Source organism: Varroa destructor, unplaced genomic scaffold, assembly GCF_002443255.2.
Source record: "Varroa destructor unplaced genomic scaffold, Vdes_3.0 BEIS01000007.1, whole genome shotgun sequence".
Lineage (NCBI taxonomy): Eukaryota > Metazoa > Arthropoda > Arachnida > Mesostigmata > Varroidae > Varroa > Varroa destructor.
The window spans coordinates 1,863,551-1,883,414 of NW_019211460.1; the positions used below are offsets into that span (position 1 = coordinate 1,863,551).

Sequence of the window (19,864 nt, forward strand, 5' to 3'; positions counted from 1 at the left end):
AATAATACTGCTGAGTCGATGGAGATGTTCGTCGTTAGCATCGTTGTCGCCATCCGCTTGCCGTAATCACGGTGGCCGTGTCGAGTCGTTCGTTGATTCTTTTCTTGTTTCCTCGTTTGCTTGGCTTGACTGGCTGCGCTACCGGGCCTGCGCTAATGCGCCAGTAGTGGTGGCTTATAATGTTTTTGTTGTCGCAATGCCTGTTTCTGTGTCACTGTCGTTGTCGCCACTGTGGCGGTTCCTGCTGTTGGTTGGCTGGTTGGTAGGTTCGTTCGTTCGTAGTTTCGGTTGCTCATCCGCCCGCTGCTGCCGCTACTATCGCCATCGCCATCGTGCTCACTGCTGCTCGTTGGTCTTTCTAGTTGATCGTCTACAGCTCTCTCGACCGACCAACCGACCGAGCGGGTTTTGTCTCGGCTGCTACTGTGTTTTTGCGTTCGCGGACTTTCGTGCCAGCGGCAACGGGAATAACAGCGGTGGCGCTACCGTTACTACGGCGGCCACTATGTTTAGCACTGTTCCTGCTGCTGCAGCGGCAGCGGCAGCGGCGGTGGCGGCGGCGGCGGCGGCGGCGGCTGATGCTTTTAATGACAGAATAGTGTGCAGTAGCTCCGTACGAGGACGTCGTTGTTGTCAAAGAAGGAACAACAACGACGGGCTTCACTCCGATTGGCCCCGATAGAAGTCGCTCGCTAGTTTCACACCATCGCTAGCACAATTGTACAACAGCTAGTAGGTCGAACTTCGATGATCACGGATGGCCAGACTGCGCCATGCTTACGATATTTGTGTTAACATGATCATTATGACGATACGGTGATACGAGTGATGCCTGCTTATCGATTTACGAACAAGTGACGCCGATAATTGTGATGATGAGTGTCATGCCGCTAAGCATAGTTGGCTAACTAGCGAGTGAGTTACTAACAGTTGGTGACGATGACGGCAGTAGCTTTCCTGTAAAACGACGACAACGGAAACCGCTTTTTGCACCGCACCTAGAACGACTGGAATTATAACGACGAGCTCTAATCCAATCGCTATTATTATATAAAGATATTCCGTATAATTCTAATTTACGTAGTTCTTGGACAACGACAACATTGTTATTGACCTCGCCGCCGCCGCCGCCGCCGCTGCTGCTGCCGCCGCTGCTGCTGCTGCTGCTGCCGCTGCTGCTGCTGCTGCTGCTGCTGCTGCTGCTGCTGCAAGTGGCGATTTTCTTGCTACGCTTTTTTTGCTAAATAATCTTGAGTAGCGTCAAAGTTCAATCCAGATGAATTTTTTTCAAACTAGAGCGTCCACGAGCAAGCGACGGGGGCAGTGTTCTACTTACACTAGGAGATTGTGGCATTTGCCAACTTTCGGCTACAACTCTCCGTTCAATAAATAGATACTGTGTCAATAGTTTGATGCGAGTGATACCTTCTAGCATCTAGTTTGTGACGATAATGAGTTACGATATTGTGTATCTCCGTGTATTGTCATGCCGTGATATACTATCGCAGGTGCAGTGCTACAGTCCGTCATTGTTTGTTTCTTAACAATGGATAAAGTGGAGCTAGTCCGAGAAAAGCAACTGTTCTGCCACCTAAATTCGAGCGCTAGAATGATGACGGCACCGAAGACGACAAGACTGCAGGTGGGCGATGAACACGTGAAGGGGGGATTATGGCGCGCTGTGTCCAGTGACTGGTGGAATACTGTGAATCGTAATGCTGGCTGAATTTCTTGATACACCACAACAAATGAATGTGATTGATTGAAGGCATATTTCAGAACTCATAGTACAAACACTAAGCGACTGTACGAGGCAGACATAACTTAGCAGCACACTTTTGGCTTGTACAAGGCTAAATCCTCTTTTTGAGGGACTGAGACGTACATTTTGTACACTCACAATGTAAATTGCAGATAGCCGAAAATGTACACAAGCTCTGTGTACAGTTTCCTTTTCGCAGTGAGTCGCTGCTTTCTTCTCATTCTACAGTGTTATTCAATTGGAGCACTTCACATCGCTTGCTTTTTTCAATTGCGTTTTACAGGAAACGGAATTACGTTTAGCTCAAGCTTTAAGAGTGAATATCCCAGCTGGCAAAGAATCTACAGAATTTGTACTACCTTCTATTTGTGATCGTCATATAAAGGAAAGCCTCCAAATTGAACAATCGGGTCCTTAGCGAATTTATTATACCTTTTAACCCTTTTTGTATATGTAATGATTAGGCTGCCATGTATACCCTGCACGTACTTTTTACAGTTATAAAAGCGCTTATAAGGTATTTCTTAGGGTTGGCTAATAATTTATATCTTTTGTGTGAAGTTATTGTATGCATAGGGTTATGGTAGAGCAATTTGGGCCCAAATTTATTTAACGCTATCCTTGATAGACATCGGTTGCCAGGGGAAAAAGTATTCCACTGTATTTACCGGATACACCTATATTTTCATAAAGTCGACTTATATGGATTACTAATGAAAGTGTAGCTAGACGGACCATCAATCACTTCGTACAAAGAAGTCAGCTATTCCACGAGGTTAGAGCGAAAGTGCTTGCTTCCTAAAAGAAAACTGTGATCTTGGCTAAGACAAGTTTCTAAGATTCTGCCAGTGATCCTGAGTCGTCTGCTATTGGTCCTCATAAAGTTTCGCCGAGCAGTGCGAAGTCGCGTTCTATTCTAAGCACTGGCACAACAAAAAGTTGTACTCTGTACGAGAGCTGAGGGGCACTATGATAATACGTACAGTTCTCCAAGTTAGTCCAGTCAACTTTCTCACTCTAAAATTTCTGTAACTGTCGTGGTTACTCATGATTCAGGTATAAACAATACTCGATCCATGACCGTAATTGTCCAAAATGTGACGCATGTGTCGGTAACCTTGTTTAGTCTTAACAATGTGCTGTGCTAATGCGATTGCCAAAATTTATTTTAAAAACAATCACATATGAGCAGAAAAGTACAATATCCTACTTGCTATATATATATATATATATATATATATATATATATATATATATATATATATATATATGAGAGAGAGGGGGAAAAAGAGGGTTGCATCCTGAGGCCAGTTTCCATTTTTATGCCAAGTAAGAATTTGATATCACTTGGTTCCATATATACGCGAAATGTGGTGGCCCACATAATTATATTTGATGCCAGCCTACATGGCGCCGATGTGGATATATAATATTATATTCGTCAGCGTACTTATTTCTGAAAAATGTGAATTTGTTACGGAAAACGTAGTCTTGGGACCAGTGCAGTGGTACTGGACATATGAGCTGATCATTTTTATTTCTTGCAGATGTAGACAATGGACCACATTCTATTTGTATAGATGGTTTTGTCTTTTTCTTAATGATCCTTGAACTACGAGTTGTCGTGGTCTTATTTAACGTTTCCAGAGCCTTCAAGCTCTGTGAAGGTTATCCGCGTCTCGCCTGTATCTTCAATAAATTATAAGGATTTTACAGAAGGAAGATGCAATCGAGTAGGTTTTCTAAACTTTTTGTTTTATTACTTTATTATGTTTCGACGGCTCATTCCCGTGGATATGAAGTGCGCCTTTTCTACGCGAGGTAGAAAAGCCTGTTTGAGGTTTTAAGTCTAGACTAAAACGCTTCGCGTAGGATACTTTTGTCTTTGTAATGTTCAATGCTTTTTCGGTCTCTGATTAAGCTTCCACGAAAGATCTTAATTTCAGAAAGGCAAAAAGAATAGTACTGCTAATCATATCAAGTTACTCCGAGCTTTATCAGATGGAATCTAGTAAAAACACTTATGAAGTTCTGCCATATGTGCAACGCATCAGTTCGAAGGTTTTTGGTCGTTAAATAATTTCTTTTTTAACCGGCCCTTGGGCATAACTTTTGAATTAGGCAAAAAGTAATAAAAGGAGCATTTATTTAAATGTTGAATTATTTCTTCCTTTCATGAGAAGCCTATGTTTTTCTGATTGCAGCGTACGCCTTACTCCTCGTCACACACTTATGTACAATAGAAGCTCGGCGACTTTGACTTGGCGTATAGCTCTGCATGAACATCGCCATTAACTAAGGCTTCTATGTTTATTATCTATTTGCAAATAAACATTACCTCAAATAAAAAAGAGATAAGCATAAGTTTATTATCTATATTCCATTGCATAGTAACTTTACGCATCATGCTACGCTAGGCCATAATCATTTAGTTCCGATGTGTTTACTTGGACCCATAACATGCTGGCGCTAACAAGAACGCTATTATCTTATATAATTGAAACAAATTCACAATAGACTTCATTGACTTCATAGACAATGCATTTTTTGAACGAGTTCTTGCGTAGAGGCACGTAGCGTTGCGTATCGTAGAGTAGCTGTGATTTCAAGATCCCCATGAGAAATCATCATGAACTATAAAATCCTATTTCTAAAGCCTATTAGGCGGTTAAATAGCAACCATAACACACAGTGTGTAGCTACACGTTTTTTTAAGTAATTGTCTTTAGACAACGTGGAAGCTCGTAGACCTCATGCTCGGCAATACATAAATTTACGTCGAATCCAGAAGGATTAGGGCAGAACAGCCCATTTGGGATTGTTCTTTATTCGTAAATCTAGCATATGCATAGTCTGTATTATTATATATAAGGATGTCGCCGACATGTTTCCGTTCAGTTAACGCTACGACCGAAAACAAACCGTGATAAATGATCAGCCATTATCACCATGAATACGCTTGGCGAAATCATTGTGTAGAAAAACAGGCTACCGGTCAATAGAATAGCAATTACGATATTCCTACCTGAATCGTTAGACAATTAAGATAAAATTGAGGTTCTAGATACTTACTATTTGACCTTACTATAATTAATCGTTTATTTAAACGTAACATTTGATTGCTGCTTGTGAGCTTACCGGTCAGATAGGGAAAGCCAGTGTTTCAGGCTGACCAAACGCAGGATTGTAGATAACATTTAAAAGATATTAAGTAGCTTCTTTGTACATATGGACGTGAAAGTATATTACCGATACTAGAGAGCATCGCATAAATCTTTTCCGTAACAATTCGTTAACTAACATGTCTTATTGGCCATGATAGGTGAAGCGCAGATTATTGTCAGCATCTGGATTTTATTGCCAACTTGTCACCTAATGTTCGAACGACGAAAAGCCAGCGACGGACTCGAAAGTCCAGCCAAGAGAGATAAAAAAGCACATCTTTAGTGCCATGTCTGTCTGGTGGTCCTTCCGTGTGTCGTTCGCGCGCTTGCCTTTACATGTGGTACATGACAAGAAAGGCAAAACCCTATCGTTGGCACATAACGATCAAATAGAGGCCGACATTGGTTGTTGCGGAAATGAGTATTCATAAGCAGAAGCAACACATATAGTCCGTACCTAGTATAAAGTAATAGAATAAAGAAGAGTGTAAAGGACTTGTTGATTGTTGTGGCTTCGTTGTTGAACAGATGCTTGTTCTTATGAGGTTTTGCGGTGTTTCTCGTCATTGCCGAACTTAGTAGTAGGCTCACCCACATGTTCATATCTTGTTATAGTAATAATAATGATAATATGCTGTGTGGTAGTAGGCATTGTTGTGCCCTGTACGCTCGGATGCGCTCTGGGAAGAAGATTCTACCTACCTAATGCAATGGCCGATCTGCAGCCACTGCACCGACATCAACTACCACCTCAACGCCAAAAGCCTAGAACGAACACCATCAATGGCGCCAACAGCAGCATGGTAGACCACCTGTACATTAGTTGCGAAGGCAACGGCGGTAAGCTCTGACTGCCCCTATTACACGACCATGTCTAAGGCAAGAAACAACAGAAAAAAATTATAAACGTTTAGTTTCGGTGTATCTGTGTGTCTTGTGGAAAGAGCTCATGTTTATTGGTCCTGCAGTCGTTCATTGCAACTCAAAAAAAAAGTAGTCTTGTTTTTTGTCCATTTTTATATACACATATGTTTCCATCATGAATTCGATCAAAAATGGTCTATTGCTTTAATGTCTGTATTTGACACAAAATCAAAACATCTTTAAGTTTATGAATTTTTTTGTAGCCTTTGGTCGACATTTTCAGTTTTCGTAGTCTATAGTGAAGATGGTGTTTCGAAGTGTTTACCATATTTGCGTAATTCACCTTCTAGATCATACGGCCTCGAAAGACAATACTGAATCATTTGTTCTTAACAAGGCCAACATCTGGATGTGGAAATTTATTACAAATGTTTGAATCGATAAAGCTGAGCTCAGTGGGTAAAAGGATGGCACTAATCACCGAAGCCGGTTTATTGACACATACCGCAATCGTATAACCTCAAACATTCAATATTCAAATAAAGAAAGGGATAAGACAAGTGATCATAAAGCATTTTCTACCTGGCTACCCGCTTTATTTCGAATCCTAGCCGATAATCATAAGCATATCCACTGGTTGGTAAATGGTAATAATCGATCGTAGCATTGATAAACGAAAAATGAGATTCTTCTGCTTAACGAACAAATGATCTAGTTTATATAAACAAAGCGTAATTAGATTTGGTCTGCCTACAGTTGTATTGTGATCGTTTTTAGCTGGCACCGCTTAGACACTCGCTGTCCTTCGTTTTGTCTATTGTTCTGCTGATCGCGTCCGTCCGTCGGTCCGTGCGTCAATGATGCTGCTATAGCGTCCCCATGTAGAGACGGGCTATAACAGGCTCTTATTCTGCGTAAAGCTACCACAATAGCGGAGATAGGCATTAGTCGATGCCGTTGGCTTTATATGACTTAGGGCTTCGTTGGCAGATACGCGCGCCGTGGGTCGATCTGCGCCTGCGTCTGTGAATGAGTGTTACCGGTCTGCTTCCCGTCCGCCACTGTCTTTTATGTGGCTTTTCCATGTTGTTTCTATGAGGTGCGTGTCTCTCTCTCTCTCTCTCTCTCTCTCTCTCTCTATCTCCCTCCCTCCGTCGGTCGGTCCGTGTGTTTCCCCGCCCCTGTCATCAGCCGGGCTCAAGCGCGCCAGCCGCGCATCTATTCGTCGTTCTCGTTGTTGTCGCTGTGCTCTTACCTGAAAGCAGCAGTATCAGCCGATGCTGATGCTGCTGACAGTAGCTACAGCGACAGCAGTGGAAGCAACAGGCCTCGTTACGGACGACGCTGGTGGCCCTGATGATGATGGCGACGATGATCTTGGTGATGGTGGCACACTGGCGAGAGAGCCGACTGTGACGATGAGATGCTGACGCTTATAACGGAGCTGATCGTCTGGCAGACCACGAAGGGACGAAGTTAGAGCAGGGGGTTGTCTTGTCCTGTTTCTCCTGGCATTGTCGTCCTCAGATTCGCACTGATTGTAAGTCTTGAGACGAACAAATTTCTCCAACCAACTCCAAAGCATCATCACATCACAACAATCATAAGCGTCGTCGTCTTAATCCATCATAATAATGCCAGCATCGTTATCACCAAAGGCCTAGTTAGTTTAGAGTGATCATGTGGCGGCGTTGAGAACATCGCCGAGATAAACGCGCCGTTCAGTGGTCGAGAACGAAAACGACAGTAGTAGCAGCGGCAGCCAACGACGACTGAGACAGCAGAGCTCAGCCCAAGCCCGACCAGAACAGCCCCCACTGACAAAAACAGGAAGGGGAAACACCAGAGCGCGCTGACACGATGCGCTCTGGTCGTTGCTGCTATGCGTTTTCAATCTCTCTCACTCATCCCTGATTTTTGTTTTTCATTGTCGAAAATGCTACTGTTCCTACTGTCGTTGTCGACGTGCTATTGATCCTATTGTTGTTACTTATTTGTCAAATTCAAGCAAACAAAATTGTGAAAGGACCACCCTTAGACATACGAAATAAACCATAAAGAGCTCGAGCTTTTCCGCTAACTAAGCCAATACATTCTAAGAAAGTTCTCGAAATGCGTTCCAGAACATTTTCCACAATATCTATACTAAGTAGAAATTGGCTAGTATATGAATATTCGTTCGTCCGCTTTATCGAAGCGCAGGAGGTTACTCGTTAGGACTCTTTAACATACAGCTTTCCATAACTGACTGCCACCTGTTAAGCGGCAATCATGGGCAAAATTTTTGTTTCATTGAAAGGTAGTCCTTCCTGTCTTCCTCTTTACGTTGTGTCCTTTGCAAATTTAAAATTACCTGACATTACGTGACGCAAATTTTAAACCAGACAGAGCTACTACTAATAATAATAAATAATAAAACGTTCATGCTGATGCTTCCATAACGGCGCTCGAACAAAAATAACGTCGTTACTTTATATAAATATTGCTTTGACATCTTCTCTGAAATAGATTAAATCCTTTTATAGATTACCTCACTTTATAAAGTGAGATAAATTGGATAGATCCGGTTCTGAGCTACACGAAGAATCGAAGTTGAAAAAATTGTGGTGGAAAAACGTTATAAGATTTTTCCTGTGTAAATAACTTACATAGGTACAGCAAACGATGTTCAAAAGTGAAATGAGTGCGACTTGCCCGATTGAGATCGGTTGCGTCAATGGGGAAGACACATTACTACCGCTGTGCACAGAGGCAGTTTAGCACTATCTGCTTACAACCGAAGAAAATTAATTTCTTGATTATTTTTAATAATTTTTTTATCATTTTTTTGGGATGTCAAACTGATCATACGTACAATGTGGGTCTAGATGTAATATTAACGGAGTTTATGCTGATAATATATTACCAGCAACTTAGCTGTTTCAACCTACTTGAAGGAAGATTAATAAACGTACAAGTAGGGAGAGTCGTGGGGGTAAAGAAAACAGAGATCGGCCACTCAAGTACTACCTTGAATAACGAGGAGACATTAGTGCCGATTCTTTTAAAACTACGGGAAAATAGCTGAGCTGCTTAACATCGGCTTTCCCTATAGCGACTCAGGTTATGTAAGAACGAATGAACCGATAGGCTAGTCTTCCGTAAGCTTATTGAGGACGAAAAGATTATAGCTTTGAATTACTAGTCAGTGTACGTGCTACGAGACAAATCAAACTTGAAACATTTTATATCGCAGAACTTTTAGTGCAAACTATCTCTTGAATCAAAAAGCACTTACTCTTAAAAAAATCAATATTTGCCATTTTGTTTTGTTGTACAGGGCACTGAAGCAATGCAATATTTTTGATCTCGAGGACGAAGAACCATATAACATATTAAATCATAACTGGTAACTGTAACATATATAGGCAATGATGATGAATGAACCAAGGTCTCAGTTCGTCTAATGGCTTTTCTCATAATTAAAGCTTCAAAACATCTGTACATTGAGGTGCTACTTTGACTCAAAATTTATTCTTAGCTATCTGCTCGCCAGTTAACTGCATCTTTTTCAACAGTTTTTAACAAAAAAAAAAAAAAACACCTCTGCTGTGAGTAAAATACCTCGAATCTTCATCTTGAAGAGCAATTATTAGGTAATTTTCATTATGAAAAATACGTTGATTCAATTTATTTATTGGAGTTTACTTTCTTAAACGACAAATGCTTCTGTTGCAGTCCAGTATGTCAGAGTTGCTGGATTCTGGGTCATGGAAGAGTTCATTGTGAACGTTAATTCGGCGCTGGCAGAGGAAATGCCTGCAGTATTCTGTTGCTGTGTATGTAATGCTACTATTAAAAGCGATGATGATGTTTAGATCTCGGCACTGCTGAAATACACCGTGGTAAACTCCTGTTCAAAAAGGATGTGATTTTCCAGGTAACGAGATATTGTTAAAAAGTTGTCATTAGAAGTTTTTAGTTAATTGGCGATACTTGTATGTAATTAATGCGACGGTATCTTGTCCTGAAAGCACCAGTATAGGTTGAACTCACTACAGATATCACGCATCTATCGTTTCTTTCACTGTGATATGACTAAATGTTTGGTGCCTTACAGCACATGCTGTATTGTTATATGCTTACCGAAAACGTACATCAATTAAAAAAAAAATACTAAAAATAGAATCGTCACATGCGCTATACAAATATATGCATTGTGCGAACTTTATACAAGTTCGAAAGATTAAGCTTCGCCGTCGCTGTACAGATATATGTGATCAAATACAAAGGTTACTGAAGTAGTTCGAAGTTCGATAACATAACGAAATAATAATAATTATAAATGTTCAAGGTTCTACGTCCGGTTCTGTCTTAGTTAAGCATTACTTCGAACGATTGGCTCTTAACACAGAATAAAGTTTGTATGCGGCCAGCTTCAAACACGCAACTGCACCACTTAGTTTGTTTTGAAGGCAGGTGAAAAGGCAGACCGTACCATTTATAGTTTACTTAGTCTACTTGGGGCATCGTGTGCTGCAGAGAGCCACCGCTGTCTTCGTATCTTTTACAACTTTTAGCCTCATTTGATCCCTTCTCGACAAGAACATGCGTGAATCTCGACCGACCACGTAAAGTCGTCTCATGTGATCCTTTATGTCAGCGGGTTTCGACATAGGCCACCGGTACTATCGGCACCCGACGAAATTTAAGATTTGTGTCCTGGGGCGCGTTAGACAACACAAACATCTAATTGCGAATACCAAATGGAATCAGGCGTCTGAGATCGATGAACGACACCTCTTTCAGAGTAAATGCGCGTTACTTAAGCCGAGCGTACGCCGGTTAAATCGGTTAAAGGAAAAAGGGGACAGAAAGCATTTACGTTGGCTTCAAGGAGCAGCAGTATCAGTATAATAAGGGCAACCCTTATCGTTGGTAACAATAATAACCATCGTCACATACATCGATACGTGTTTAGCGTCCACAAATTTCGAGCTGCTTTAATTGGGGAAGGTATTAACTCATCAAGTCTAATACCCATTTTGGATGACCACGTTCTCCATGTTCTAAGCGAAGCTTCTATAATACCCTGTACTAAAAAGTGCCGGTTGATTTTTTTTGTGTTTGAAAATTGAAATCGTCATAATTTTCACAATATTTTAAAGTAGATTCCCTTATCGAATCAATGCGTCTGCTTTAAGCGAATAAGTACGGAAGCTTTCACTACCGATAGCGTTGCAGCCATCAAGTGACGCGTGAAAGGACTGGAAAGCAATAGCAGTAACCGTAAAATCATTCCCAATTTTGCAAGCTCAGTCTAGCATAACTAAAGTAATTGTTCTGCCGCATTCATATTTAGCATCGTATAGATTCCAGTATTAATGGTCTTACTATTACATTATAAATATACTTTGTTTTAGCTGAAGTTGCCCTTCTCAGCAACTGCGGTACGTATCTTTAGCCAAGGTAATGTTACTAACTTATTTTTGGTTTTATTTATACAATTTAAGTAAGCTGTATGCGGGCAGCCAGGCCTTACGAAGATTGGTACTGACAAAAACTGGATAGAATCAAATATTTAAGAGGCAGCCCACACTGCAGAACCTGACGAAGATCAAAGAAAGGCACAATAGAATCAAGAACAAGATTTTTTTTATATCTCAAACCTGATTTTCTAACCTTTGTGTGAATCTTATATCTTAACCTTATGCTTTTTTTTTTTATCTAAGGAAATATCTAGTGATAACTGAAGGGCCAAGAATGAAGCCACTTAAAGCAACATTTCGTTTCAGATGAGTGAGTGCGATTGGCCGGGCTTTGACAACGAAGAAGAGTTCTATTTACGCACACGGAAGGGAAGCGACCACTGATACTTAAATCGATCAATGCGCATAGACTGTAATTGCGCCACTATGAAATTGAATCTATATAACATGCGTAGGTCTAGCTAACAGTGTTATTAAAGTCCATCGTATTTTCTGTCGGTACGAACCGTTACACTGAGATGCGTTCTTTCCACTAACTACTTACCTCCTGTTTCTTTTCGATCAATTTGCGTACTTTCTAATAATCGAATCCTTGAATAAAGGCGATTTGAAACGAATCAAATTTGTACAAAGGCAGTTTATAAAATCGCAAAATAAAAACAGCGCATTTGCTTTTTTACTGGGCTATATATACATATATGTAGGTTGCTCTCGGAAGCCAACGATGAGTATGTGTTGGGAATACGCCTTCTCTCATGAGACTAATGAAGGGCGAATTGTCCCTTTTTACCAGACGGATTGAGGTACTACACGGCAAATAGAAGAATCATAATATCAAAAAAATGTTGAAGGAAGCAGTCAATCTCAGGAAGCGAGTTTAACTTCGTAACGAGGTTACTTGGTTTATAGCCTCTCAGTCAGTTTCATCCAAGCGAAATAAACCAGAGATAGTTGATAAAATCCCTGATAGGCCTCTTTTTCTGTCCTGAGGTTTTGCAACTGCCAATGCTATCCGTCTTTCTTTCAAACTTGAAGTGGTTTACCACAGCGAATGATTTAATAAAACTGCTTTCTCATAATATAAAACTAGTGATCGGCTATTGACAAACCATCCGCCTCGATATCACTAACAACAATTTCTGTATTAAAATGAATTAACGAAGGAAATCATCATACAAAAATTATACGAATCTTTTTTCCTTCTGTATTTTACAGATCTCTTATTATTTAATCCATTTACGGCCACGTCAGCGGCCGTGGGGACTGATGAGCCCACCAATACAGCCGGCAGGATTGGTCGATCATCAACGCCTTCGTCACTTTCGAAATTCGCTCGCCGATTATTTTTCTGCCAATTCTGCGCGTATAGCTCGCAAAATCGACATAACGTCGTACGGCACGAGCGCAGCCACACAGGTTAGCTAGCCTTCACTTTCGTTGAGTGCTTAGATTTTTCCGCTAATCGACCGAATGCTACAAAGTTGTATCCAAGGTATGATCTTTTGGATAGATTTTCGATCAACGTATGTATTGCGCTTAACCATGATTCTGATCATTGGGATTATCTCTTTCTGATTAATTATAATCCACGATTGTGTCTGTCCGAAAAAGATGCATTTGTCATCGACGTTGCTTTCTACCGACGATGCTCTATCTCAACATGGTAAATGTAATAACTTCTAAAAATAATTTAGAAATATGGCACAGCAAGCAGTCTCGGATATAGGTCAATTGACATTCGATAATAATATCAGTATTCCTTTACTAGAAACAACGTCTTGGCTCTTTTAGCTTTCAAACATTTCTCCATTCTCTGAATGTTCTATCAGTATAGCAATTCTGGCGCATGGCGGCTAATCAGATTTTGGAAGGAAAATACGCCTAACATGGAGAGGTCGCGACAGTCGTATATAGTTATTCTCTAAACATTAGCCAGGTTGACGCTTAGCTGACTGTCAATCTCGCGCGATCATACTCCCTGAACAATAATGAGATCGTTTGATTTGATTTGAGTCATTATTTTATACATGATTTTGTTTGTTTGCGAAATGAAATCCTCTAATATGAAGATCGACCTTTTCAAAATACTTATACACATTGATCGAAAGCCTGTGCTGAACACAGCTGAACCTGCGAACCCTTCGAATTTAGAATCTAACCTTTACTGAATTTCAAAATTTGCTAGAGGCCATTTTTATCATTGTGATCACTATGTCATCACTATGATTATCATTACTATTCAGTGACTTTCGGCGTGTACACCTCATAACGTCAACTAGTACACAAGGAAACTATGCATGTGCGTAATATCACACTCGTCCGCCTACCTTTTTTAAACTTGAGGGGCTGAAGGGGGTAGGAAGATGATGCGGTAATATGATGTTCCTGTTTGCCTGTTCATGCATGCTCGTGTGGAGTGATACGGAGACTATAGTATTATCGCCTTTATCCATGGTCGCCTCCAGCTGCCAGGAAGGTTCCTTATACTCTGACTGAGCGCTATCTGACGAAATCATGACAACGACGTGGTAGGCACTTAACGTTGTCTCTTTTCTTCTCCAGAAAGTAATTTACTGAAAAATAAGCCATGTGTATTCTACTCAAACGGAGGAAATCCTCCTGCCAATTTCCAAATGACATAGTGGATTTGCTTTAAGTGTAATTTCTAACTTGGTACTTCATTTAAAATATTTTGTAAACAAGATTGCGAATAAAATAATTCCTCAAGCCATATGCAGGAAGCGGATGCCTAATTGGCGAGGAATTAATAGAGCAGTACGCCCGTGTAGATGAATTGCCTCTTTTACTTCCAAGGATCATCAAGCCTGTGCGATTGATAGTTCACTAGCGAGTGCTTCACAACAACAAAGGTTTCTCAATCAATCAATCTCATTTGAGCATGGATGTTCTGCTTATTCGATTAACGAAGGGCACTGTTGAAGAGATACATAATGGCGCTCTAAATGTTAAAGGATGAGCCAGGCTTCATTTGACCAGTCGAAAGTTTTGGCTAAAAACGCAGGATGCCGCTTTCAATCACAATACCGGTCTATTTAGGAATTGTAAACTCTCAATATCAAACCCAAACAACACACTGTTTCTGTAGAAGGTGATGGACCGATCGGGTCAACTGTTACGTGTCGGGTGAAAAGCTGCGCTATCAAGAACGGGCGGCTCGCTAGACGTAATATTTGCTTTAAGGTGAGTACCAATCGATAGTGTCTCTAATATGTTTTTGTCCAAATCAGTTGTAGTAATATAAATCAATTACTAAGAAAAATATGTTGAAAATGTCTCTACACTATTTGGTGCATTCACTGCAGGCTCTTTGCAATTTTTAGGGCTATGAAAGCCTTTACATCAAAATAGTGTCCTGCAGCATGTGCTTGTACATGTGCAGTGTTATATCTTACATCGTGCATATTGCAGGACCAAAACCCCGAGAAATATTAGATCAACATGCAGTATCGAGTATTTTATTTGTCCCTACCACTTATCATGTAGATTAGATAATTTACAGCTATTATGAAATATGTGGTCTCCTGTAATCAAGTTAGCAGGACTTGTGCCTTGAACATTTTTGTCCCAGTAGGATACAGAGAACCCAGAGTTTGACATAAAAGCTGTCTCATCGATTTTAGCCTATAGTACTATATGAAATTGATATCCCCTTATTATACAGGCACTTGACAGTTACGTCATCTCATACAACTGGACATCATGCATGTAGCACGTTAAGGTGTCACTACATATTACGTTTTTCTGAATTTTTCCCTCTCCAGGTGATTAAATGTGGCCAGTAGCGAAGGCACAGGCTACTTATCCTCTCAGTTGACATGCTGTCGTCCGTCCATCTTCACAAAATGCACCCGCCATGGGTACTCGTGGTATCTACGAAAGCCTAATACATTTATACTTCTGCCGATGAGAAAATAATAAGCCTTATCGTTAAACAACCTGAGTGTGGACGCCCAGAAGAACAATGAAAAGTTTAAGTAGATGCGGTTGTATCACACACCCTAATGCTGAATATATTTATTTATTAATTATTTTCCAGATTTTCCTGTATACGTAACTTGTTGTTGTGTTATCTGTGATAAGGTATTCCATCACAACGGAAAGGCATTCAAAGCCAAAATTAAAGCGAATATTTTTTTGTGTTTTAAAACAATATGACTGGATTAAATGTACGCCACTTTGATCGATGACTTTCTAGCATTTTGCTAGTAACACCATAAGCCAATCGCTGTACAAGGTGAGGGCGGAAAATTGTGACAAGTTACGTTTGCACCCCTCCATTGAAATTCAATAAACACCGTTGAGTGAGTTAAGCAGAGACCGGGACGGATATTAGATTGACGGTGTAAAACTCGGACTATATGGCAGATGCAGTACAATTCTCCCGGGTGACTGGTCTGGCATTGTCATGTCCGAAATGACACCGCTTTTGATAAGTCCCGTTCCGAGGTCCGAATCAACCATTTTGCTAAGCGGCCACAGCTCATAATGCACGATTCCTTTCCAGTCACCTTTTTTTGGCGGCAATCAAAGCTCTGCCGTGGACTGTGAAATCTTTCCCAAATTTGACAATTCTTTTTTTCGCATATTATGGTCATATGTAATCCACGTTTCATCGTGCGTAATCAACCGCTTTAGAAATATAATAACATAATATGAAATAATGATGGCTTGGTTTCGTGGCAATTCTGTACAGTTTCACCGATGGAAATGCGATAGGAAAAATTGTTTTGCCTCAGTCCGTTTAGCACCCAAACATCGAACCTTTTTTTATAGTTGGCTTTTTTCAAATGGTTTAGAACTATTCAATAGCGAATGTTTAGTTCCATGGTGATATTATGGTTTCTTCCGTGTTGGTTCCGTTCAACTTTCGGCATAATTTCGTTAACTTTTTTCGTAATCGGTCGACCGGCACCAGGAGCATCCTTCAAATCTAGAATAGAAGCGACAAAATTACTTTGAGGCCGTTTCTTCCGATAACACATCCTGACCACAAACAGCACGAATTTTTTTATATGTGTCTGAATACCATTTGTGCTTTTGTTATAATAAAATCGTAAAATATAATAAATTTTTGCAAAAATTTCCTTCCTCTTCGAGATGGTCTACCTTGAGTCTGAGTGAAGGTATTCTGACAGTTTTACCGCATCAGATCTGGGCTTTCAGACGGCACTAATGCCAATCCAACGCGATTCGTACCGCCTGAGATATGTCACTTGAAAGCTATCCAGCTAAAAGTCCCTTTTTTACGTTTGGGAGATTCTCGCCAAGCGTGGTGTGTCAGTGAATAAAGGAATCGCTTGAAGGACGGATTTTTCAATCTTGGTCCTTTTGTTTAAAGGGCTACGCTTTCCGATGTACAAGAAACTCCGACTGAAAAAGTAAATCAACTTGTTAATAGGCTGGTTAGACTCACCCCTAGAGTTATTTAACTAACCAGCAAATAATCCGTATGCAAACACTGTTCGGAGCCAGAACAATACATTTTTTTGTTTTTGTCTTACCGCAGTTCTCAAAATCCGGTATATATGACTATAATTGTAAGCTATCATTCATGAAATCGAATTTTATGGGCGATTCTACGAAGGCTTAAAAAAGTTCGAATGAAATAGTTTTTTCGTTTGAATGAAATAGAGCTTTCGTTTATTTAATTGTGGCTAAGATATGAACATTTCGAAACGCTACGTAACAGCAATGCAGCCGCTCATTGGTTAGACACTCTAGGTCCACAGCTATAGTTTTGTAAAAATGCCTATTTAAAACTCCTCAAGCCAAAAGATTTTTTCTGTTTCGTAACGGACAGAATATACTCTACCAGCAGACGACATGGGTCCAATAGGATCCCAATTGGGTAAATGTTAAACGAAGGGCTATGTGATTAGTGATACCGTTCACTCCGTTGTAGACGTCAACTTTTTTTATATGAAATACTGTGTATGTTTAGCTCTTGTAAAAGAATGGTCAATTGTCAAACTCATGATGGTGTTAGATATTTTATCGCTGTAAATAGTTTTTTTGGTCGTGTTGGATAAATCTCGAAGAGCACTTTGCCTTATCGTAACAAGTGTGATATTAGCTCTTTTTTTATTCCAAATTCTAGAAGGCATTGTGACTATATTTGTTTTGTTTTTCTGATTGTCAGTAACTGCGAAGGACAACAGTGATAATGATAAGATTTGCATTAAAATAGGAAAAGCTTGGCCTATATCGCCATGCTATTATGGATATGATTTTAAAGAACCATTACGAGTTACAATAAAGCTGCCTCCTACATAACAAATGCAGCATAATGAGCGTGTTAACGAACAGTTCGTCTAGCTGTCGTAAATCCTTTTCCTGTCTAAATTTCTTTAGTTTGTATAGATTCTAATTTGTTGTAATGATAAATACGCTACAAAATTGTGTGTCCCATATTTACGCTTATCGATTTATGCTGAATTGCCTTACCCTGACCCGAACAACAAAGTTCTACTAATCTGTCCACCAAAAAGACAAAGTGATAGCGACCCAATTTTACGCAATAAGCGAAAAAAGTTTTCAACAACTATGAGCTAACAGTTGGTGACAACACCTAACCGGCCCAAAAATATATTCAATAAGTGAGCTATAACGCGCAATGGCCATATATATATAACACTTTTTCCAGGTGAAAAGCCATTTAAATGCAAAATCTGTGGGCGAGGATTCGGCGATAGCTCAAATCTGCGCCAACATGAGCGCACGTGTCAGTCAAGAAAAGAAAAGGTAATATACCTTTTTTGATACTGAGATTTCTTTTAGGCACATCTGAATGATTATATTCACATATTTATCGGTCCATAGTCAAAAAATTAGGAGACATCGGGCTAACATCCACATAAAACTTCAGCTTCAGCCGAGACAGAAAGAATGTGTAAAAAAGTAGCATGAAATTAATGATTTAACTACAGACATTTAACCTATTATGAAGTTTTTATCGTTGCTCGATTTATTGATTGATAGATAGATAGATAAGTGCTTCCATTGGCAACCTTATTGGCGATCTCTAGTTTGAAGTGCTGAAAATATTTGTATTACTTATTAGAAAATATTATTAAAAACGTTCCTAGTTGTATACACGATTACATCCTTAACGCAGGACTAGATGAACCTAATTGCTGAGTTTATTTATTCTTGTGAATGAACACCTATACCCCAATTGAAACGTGTTACCCCAGTCTCAAGAAGTATCTCTACGATCGCCCAGTGTATACGGTGTGCTGCTGTTCGTAAAGATCTAATATCGAATTCGCCTCACATTACCGTGCGTATAATCTGCAAAATAGTAAATATGAGGTTGTCGTACACGTGCTTCGAAGATGAAATCAGTCTCCCAGTTCTTTTTAACAAGAGTTTGCCATTTATCTGTTAGCACATTTGGAGGTGATAACGTAGAGCTACGTAGTTCCCCGAGCTCTAAGCGTAAGGTATCGTGCAAAATGACAAAGTGCAGCTTCTATACGAACGAAATAATGTTTTCGGAAAGTAAATAATACTTTATCAGTAGCGGACGCCATATCCCACTGCGTACTCTTACGAGTCCTCCGGCAAGATTTCTCGCACATATTCTACTACATTGCAAAATTTAATCTCACTTGATTATTCTAACCACTAAATAAAGCATTCCGTTTACTTATTGTTTTATTTATCGGCATGATTGGTCCTGTACCGGTTTAATGCGGATCCCTTAACAAGACGCTGCTACTGTAATTCTAGACTTGAATATATTGCTTTGCAAAACAAGTTCGTATAATGTTTCGGGTGTCGTTAGAACTTCGTTTCAAGGTAAACGCTGAGTGAACGTTTACTCTTTAGCATCAATAGATCCTATTCTTAATATATTCATTCCTATTTTAAAGTCGCACGCTTCATTTATTGTTTAGTCAAGTTACGCTTGATGAAGAAGCTAGACCCACGTGGCATTCCACGTTTATTTTCTAGGCAGTTATTCAGAAGAGAATTAAAAAAGGGGTCGAAAAGTCTGGAAAAAAATGTGGTCAAGTGAGGTTGGGTTTCTATTGAAAAAGTAGGAAAATTCGTACGTTATGATCCTTGATTGCGATGTTGTGTTTACTTTACGTTCATTATTTAATGCTGCTAATGGTGCCGATACCTCCAGAATGCAACTCTTTTTTTTCAAAGATGAGATAATTTTACGTTCCGAACCAAAAGTACTAGCTTTGATCGTTGGTTATCCACTACCTAGGTGTTATCGGATATTTATGATTTCTGTTATTGTGTACGCAATATAGGGATTCATCTCGTGATAAGCTGTCCTAGTGCAGAATCCTGCGGAATCATACTGCGCTCAGACATCTTAAAACCTGGTAGGAGTCTTCCATCCGGATAACTCCCTGCTAAGCGATCACTGGATCTTTCACCGAAAATGGGTTTGGTCGCGATTCCTTGTCGCACCGATCACTGTGGCGTGGTGTGCGTCTATTCCAACTTCTGATCTTTGATGGCAGCTTTCTATCAGTCCAAAGTGCAGACATCACGCCCACTCAGAGGTATGTTCGATTAATTTCCCGTTTGAACAGTCTCGAACTGCTCTAACTTGCCATATATTC

At 40.0% G+C, this 19,864-nt stretch overlaps 1 protein-coding gene and 1 long non-coding RNA gene across 11 annotated transcripts in view; one reads left to right on the forward strand and one right to left on the reverse strand.

Annotated features, from left to right (window-relative positions):
• LOC111254536 (uncharacterized) overlaps window positions 1-19,864 on the forward strand; it is a 27,296-nt gene continuing 7,432 nt past the window's right edge. The window contains exons 1-9 of one of the 10 annotated variants that reach the window (XM_086975349.1): window positions 595-1,642; window positions 5,575-7,330; window positions 9,508-9,709; window positions 11,565-11,709; window positions 12,474-12,674; window positions 14,365-14,459; window positions 15,041-15,145; window positions 17,923-18,020; window positions 19,547-19,589. In XM_086975349.1, the coding sequence (XP_086831475.1) occupies window positions 11,658-11,709; window positions 12,474-12,674; window positions 14,365-14,459; window positions 15,041-15,061 (369 nt within the window). In that variant the 5' untranslated portion in view covers window positions 595-1,642; window positions 5,575-7,330; window positions 9,508-9,709; window positions 11,565-11,657 and the 3' untranslated portion in view covers window positions 15,062-15,145; window positions 17,923-18,020; window positions 19,547-19,589. The other 9 variants (XM_086975356.1, XM_086975353.1, XM_086975350.1 and 6 more) reach the window with 9 other exon arrangements.
• Window positions 15,259-17,928, reverse strand: LOC147754179 (uncharacterized). The gene is made up of 2 exons (XR_015317444.1): window positions 16,386-17,928; window positions 15,259-16,209 (listed from the first exon to the last, which is right to left on the reverse strand). It is a non-coding gene; the product is annotated as an uncharacterized LOC147754179 (long non-coding RNA).